This window comes from Strix uralensis, chromosome 23 (genome assembly GCF_047716275.1).
Source record: "Strix uralensis isolate ZFMK-TIS-50842 chromosome 23, bStrUra1, whole genome shotgun sequence".
NCBI classification, from domain to species: Eukaryota; Metazoa; Chordata; class Aves; order Strigiformes; family Strigidae; genus Strix; species Strix uralensis.
The window spans coordinates 7512794-7518793 of NC_133994.1; the positions used below are offsets into that span (position 1 = coordinate 7512794).

The 6000-nt window shown below is 41.0% G+C and overlaps 1 protein-coding gene across 2 annotated transcripts in view; it reads left to right on the forward strand.

Annotated features, from left to right (window-relative positions):
• The window catches only part of IFFO2 (intermediate filament family orphan 2), a 39427-nt gene extending 35491 nt beyond the window's left edge, over positions 1 to 3936 (forward strand). For both annotated transcript variants that reach the window (XM_074893101.1, XM_074893099.1), the window contains 2 exons: positions 629 to 759; positions 1510 to 3936. In XM_074893101.1, coding sequence (XP_074749202.1) covers positions 629 to 759; positions 1510 to 1615 — 237 coding nt within the window. In that variant the 3' untranslated portion in view covers positions 1616 to 3936. The remainder of the gene's footprint in view (positions 1 to 628; positions 760 to 1509) is intronic.
• Positions 3937 to 6000: the final 2064 nt, after the last annotated feature.

The window sequence follows — 6000 nt, forward strand, 5'->3', positions numbered from 1 at the left end:
TTCTAAGGTATGAAGACATGCGCAGTGTTCTGGTCCGGTATACCCACAGAGGAAAGATGGAATGTTTGTGTATCTAGGAATGCAAAGGCATTTTCCTTAGACATACCCTTGGGATTTTTTCTAAATACCATTCTCTATACAGCACTGTTACTGAGTAAGCATAAATCTGTAGCTGGTGGGAGAGAGAACCTTCAGAACAAAGAGAATAAAAAATGCAGTATTATTCTTTTTCCCCTATTTGCCTTGCATATTCACCGTCACACTGGGAAGTGCTTTACAAGACGTGGCCTCAGAGGTTGCCAGACACAACAGCTGTAGCTTCTCAAAATTTTTGCCCTGCCTAGAATATGCTTTCATTATTTACTGCATGTTGACAAACAAGATGCCAAGCAGCAGGAAAAAAAAACTGAGCGCTGTTTAAAAACAGTGTTGAGCTCTGATTAAAATACACTTCATAAGCTGATGAATACATTAGCAGTGTACAACAGTGAGGTTAAACATATTGTGTGGTGTTTTGGCTTGGCTCTGGGCAGCTTTAGCATCCCCACCAGTATGTAAAATTGAGTGAAGCTGGGAGAAGCTGCTAGCAACTCAGCTTAGGCTGATTATTTTTTCTTATTTCTTACAGCTGGAATTGGCCACGGCCAAGAGTGACATGAATCGCCACCTTCATGAATATATGGAAATGTGTAGTATGAAAAGGGGCCTGGATGTACAAATGGAAACCTGTCGTAGGCTTATCAAAGGCTCAGCTGACAGGTAATAAGATATTACCATTCTGCCTGGGGTGCTTCAAGAATTTATTTTGCTCTTGTTTCCTGCCAAGTTGTTTTAAAGGCAGTAGTATCATTTTGTCCTAAAGCTTTGTCCTTTAGATAATCTTGTTTTGTTCAGGGTCAAATATCAGTCTTAAAGGGAAGCCTGTAACAGTGTATAGGTTCCTACACACAGTAGCACTTCTAAGGATTCAACACCTACTGGCAAAACCAGGGCTCTCTAACTTGGATGGACTTTTAGTCCTACCGTCATAGATCTAGAACTCTTAAAAGCCCAAATTAAACCTTGACTTAAAGAACTTGGGTTTTAATCTTCTCATGCGTCAAGAGCCCTATACTATGAGGGATTTCTCTCACCTCTTGCTCGCCCTCAGTACACATCCTGGCTTAAAAGAACAAGATGATAAACTTTTTTTGAGTTTTCAAGGCTGTACGTATTAGGGGTAATGCAGGTCTCTGTAGGATGTTCATTGGACTTAGTTTCCATTTCCCCATCAGTAAACTTAGGGCAGCCTTTATGTTTGTATAGGAGATGGCAGGGGTGGGGTGGCAGCACACAGGCTACTTAAGTTTACTACTGATACTTACTGTAAACCCAAAGCTTAATGTTAATAAAGGATATTTGAAATTAATTTGGGAAGTGAAAGTGACCATTTTCTTTAAAGGTTCCTTTTGGCTTTCCTTCTGTGACTGATAATTTTTTGTCTAAACCGTTCTCTGAATTTTTCTACAGAAATTCTCCCTCTCCCAGCTCTGTAGCCAGCAGCGACTCAGGAAACACAGATGAAATTCAGGACGAGTTGGACAGAGAGACGGATGTGGAGCCCATGGTCAGCTGATACGTACTTGGAGCATTCTGGTGAAAGGGAAGATACAAGAAAAGATTAAAAAACAATACACTGATGGGGGAAAAACAAAGACTTATAAGCCCTTGCACAGGGTTTCTAAGGACTCATTCCTACACGCATCCCCACCCCACCCAAGGATTGGTGCTGTAAATTTCTATTGTTATACAAATCATAAATGCAGAGTCCTGTAAGAAAACATGGTGTTTTAATTGTGCCTTTGCCCCAAGCTGAGCCACTTTGAGCTCCAGTGGAATATTAATAGCAGGTGTTTTTATAAAAAATATTATTTAAAAAAATCTGGCAGCAGCAGAGAATGGTGCTGCAAAGGCTCTGGGTATTTCAATAAGCTTATGGTTTTATTGAACTGCTGCACTGATTGGCAAAAGGAGTGCTGGCAAAATGAGAAGCGAGCCCAAGACAATTATGGTACAATTACCAATGTCTGGCACAGAAAACAATGCCTTCAAATTGAACTGTAAACATTTAAAAATAATAGCGGGTTTAGAGACAGCTTTTAGGATTAAGCAGTTATACAATATTGAAAGGAATTTCTTCCTTCCATCTTTCTGGGTGAAGGAGCCTTTGAGATTTGTACGAGCTTTCTGCTAGACTCCAGAATCTGAAGAAGCAGGTCTCAGCTCGGTGGCAAAGCAGGTGGACAAAGGAGGGTTCAGTGGGGTGGGACTATCACTGATAAACTACTATGCAAAAAAAAAAAAAAAAGCTCGCCTTATTTATATGGAATGTTTGGTCCCTGCTGGGCTACAGTTATCTCTTGGGGAAAGGAAAGCTAAAAACACATTTGCACATGTTAGTTATCTGTAGAGCTTCTTTTGAGGAGAAATGTCGTATTACAATGCCTTTGTTTCCAGTGATTGGATTACGAGGGGAATCAGCCCTTCAGTTCCTGTGTTTTATGTTTTCTTTTTTCAGGATTTTTTTTGTTTTGTTTTAAACCATAGTGTTCGCAGATTTTACTTTGCTGACAGGGAGATAACTCCATTTTATGCTGCTTTCATGATGTTTAGAGTGGGATAGTTGAAGCATCAGGATAGGCTGACATGCGGTGGTATAGATGTAGGCTTGAGACATGACATTGGGAGAGTTCCAGACCACTGTTCTGGAAAGCTGAACATCGGAAAATACTGTAATCCTTTTTAGGGCGTAGGAAAATGAATCCCAAACTGCTGCCCTAGAATTAGGGAAGAACAGCCATGTGCTTTCTCTGTGAGAAAGTGAGAAGACCTAGGCTTTGTCAGTCTTTCTGTATTTTTGCACAGGAGAAAGCAGCATCAAAAGTCAAATCACTTGGTGGTATGTGAGGAAACTCTGGCATCATCAAGCTGTTCATGATTATTAATGGGAATTGTAGCACCTCAGCCAGGTAAAAACAGGGTATAAACCTCAGCCAATAATTTTTTGTTTGTTTTTTAGACCAAGATTGAAAGTGTAGTTAATACTGCCTAAAGGTAACTGTGTAGTGAACTAGCAGTTGCAAGACTTGGAGTAAATACCAAATTTTTTTTTTTTTTTCCTGCCAGGAAGCTTAGAAACTGCTATGTAGTAGCAGTGCTAGGACTGGACAGGGAAATACCCGATTTAAGCACCCTCTCAGTGTTATGTAAAGGTAAGCTGGCCAATCTTTTTAGCTTCCTGAGTATTGTTTCCAAGCTCTCTTATATATTGATCTGAAATCAGTGGGCTTGCATTGTAAGCATAGAGCCAGTATAGATCAGTGTTGCTTTTGTCCAAAAAGAGCACAAGTGTCTCGGCAAAGGAGACATCTGGGCAGTAACGTCTCTCCATCTTGCGTGGCTTTGCAGAGGGGCAGGACTTCAGAGGGTTTCTGCCCGCCCTGTAACTGTGGGTACAGTAATGTCTTCTCAATTTGAGTTGCCTGTGTTGCTGCCTGGAGTTTCATCGCTGTTCGGATCCATCTCCTGCTTGGACACGATGGTGCTTTTAGGCCCCGTGAATCAAATGGGCTCCCTGTGGTTTTTCAAAGTGGGGAGGAGCACTGGTGTGATCCATCTGGATCCACAATGTGGAGACCATGATCCACAATCGATGGCTTCTGTCCAAGAAAATAGATCCAAGGATATCCTTGTGGTTTCCTTGCTTATTGAAATACTCAGTGCAGTTATTCATAGAGTAGCTAGCAACTTCTTGGTTCCTGTGGTGGGGGTTAGGGGCTTTTCCAAAGCCTGTTTTATCGTGTAAATGTAAATAACTTTTCTCTGGAAAAGAAATCTTATTCCAAAGTGCTCATTCCTGTTATTTCTTAGGTGGCCAAAGTGGTAAATGTCATGTTCCCTAGGGCTGTAAGCTGGGGTGGGTGGGTGGGAGCAAGAGATGTGATATTTTTTTGAGGGGGCTGGGACTGCATGTTTTCAATAAAGTACTCTTAAGGTTTTCAAGCCTGTATGAACTTCAGCTGCTAATACATGGCTTCTCACGAGGCTGAGAAACCATCTGCCAAAGCTGAATGTCTGTAATGCTTTAGTGACTTTGGTGGAGGCATTGTTAAGCAATCTACTTGCACAGTGAATCAGCCTCGTCGGAGGCTGTCGTTCAGCTCTCCTCAATTATGAAATGCTCTTTGGTACTGGAGAAACTGAGCAATTTTAACGGCCGTCCGGCTTAGCTGCTGTTTTGGGTTTTGTTTTTTTTCTTCTTTAAAACTCAGTGTCCTAGTAGGAAAAAGGCTGAGTGTTGTTGAGGGTAGGAAAGAATATCCTCAGTTTGACAGTGAGCTCCAGTGAGGAAGCAGAAATTCAGCTGTCGAAACAATCTAGCTGTAACCTACAGCTTGTCATAGCCATAATTACGAGGAGCATCTGTAATCGGGTTGCATTTGTTGGTAAGTGTAAGGGATGTGGGGCTATAGTAGAGGGTATAGAAATAATGTGTATGATGGTGATGTGTACGACAGTAAGTTACCATGGTTGTTGGTGTCTGTTTCTTATAACCATATGTAATCCATTTTTAAAGAAGAGGTGTTTTCATACTTGGGATTGGGGTTTTATTTTCATTTAGGCTGTACAGGACTTGGCGGATCAACCTTTCGGGAGTACGAGGGTTGGTCCTTGATAGTTTCCCTCGGAGGTCTTTGGTTTAGTTTCAAGCGATGCTGCTGATTTAGCTGACAGTGGTCCTGTTCCGTTTGCATATAACCACTCTGTAGAAACCAGATCAAAAGCTTGTCAGAGAAACTGTGGAAATGCTGGAATTGATTTTGATGACCTCTTTCTTTTTCCTTTGTAAAGCTGTAAATACTTTATTTTTGTTTTCTATTCTTAATGTGGTGTCATATTGACACTTTTTTAGACTTACAATCAGAAAATCCTCCTCATTGTTCCTCATTTTTTAAAAGGGGATTTCAAGGAAGCAAATTTTTTTGCTTGTTAGCAGTGTAATAGTTCAAATTCCTAAAATGGGTTTGTACAAACAATGTTTTCAGTAAACAAATGGCAGTTGCTTTTGTGGATGCATGTTGTTCAAAAATGTCCAAAGAATGTGGTACAAACGTTTTTTTTCAAAGACTTAGTAATTATCGTATTAGTTCACACAATGAAAAAACAAAATTGTTTAAAAAAAAAAAAACAAACTGTGTCGGGGGGAATGTAATGAAACTCATCTAAGCTAAATGTGTAATCTATTTATAAAAAACACAGTATATATTCTATTTTTATTAGAGGTTTTTAAAGTGCAAACTGAATTCTGTTAGCAAATGCAATTATTCCCTTGTAAAGTATCTTCTGCTCTCATGAGACTCCAAATTCTCCAGCGGTTTCAAGCAACAACACAGACACAACCTAACAGGTATGGCTGTGAAGCACTCGCCCATCGCTTCCTCGCAGCAAGAGAGGGGGAAAGCAAAACAGGCTAACAGCTTTTCTGCAACTGCAGAATTATTGCTGTTTCCCCTGGTTTGGTTTTTTCTTTCCCTGATTGCAAGGCATCCTGCTGGAGAGGGTGGGGCCCTCCGTTTGCTCCCCTGAATGCTGGGGGTGATCGCAGCACAGTCGTGTTTAAAATCTGCCCCAGAGTGGGTTTTGTAATCTACCTGGTTGGAAGATAAATTGTGTTTATCTACACCACTATCAATTAGAATTAACTTGATGAAGCAAAATAATAGATGGGAATCGTGCCTGAATATCTAAAGCTGCTTCTAATACGAGATTATTTTTTTTTGCATAACCATTCCTGCCAGCAAAAATACAACTTGGGTCATCGGTCCAAGGCTGGCTGAGGAAAAGCCACGCGGTCGGTGGGTGCTCACAGCCTTGCCACAGCGCTGCGGTCGCAATAAAGCAGCTATTTCCGTATGTTTCCCTTGGCTCTGGAAAAACGTGGAAGAACGTTTGTGTTGGAGC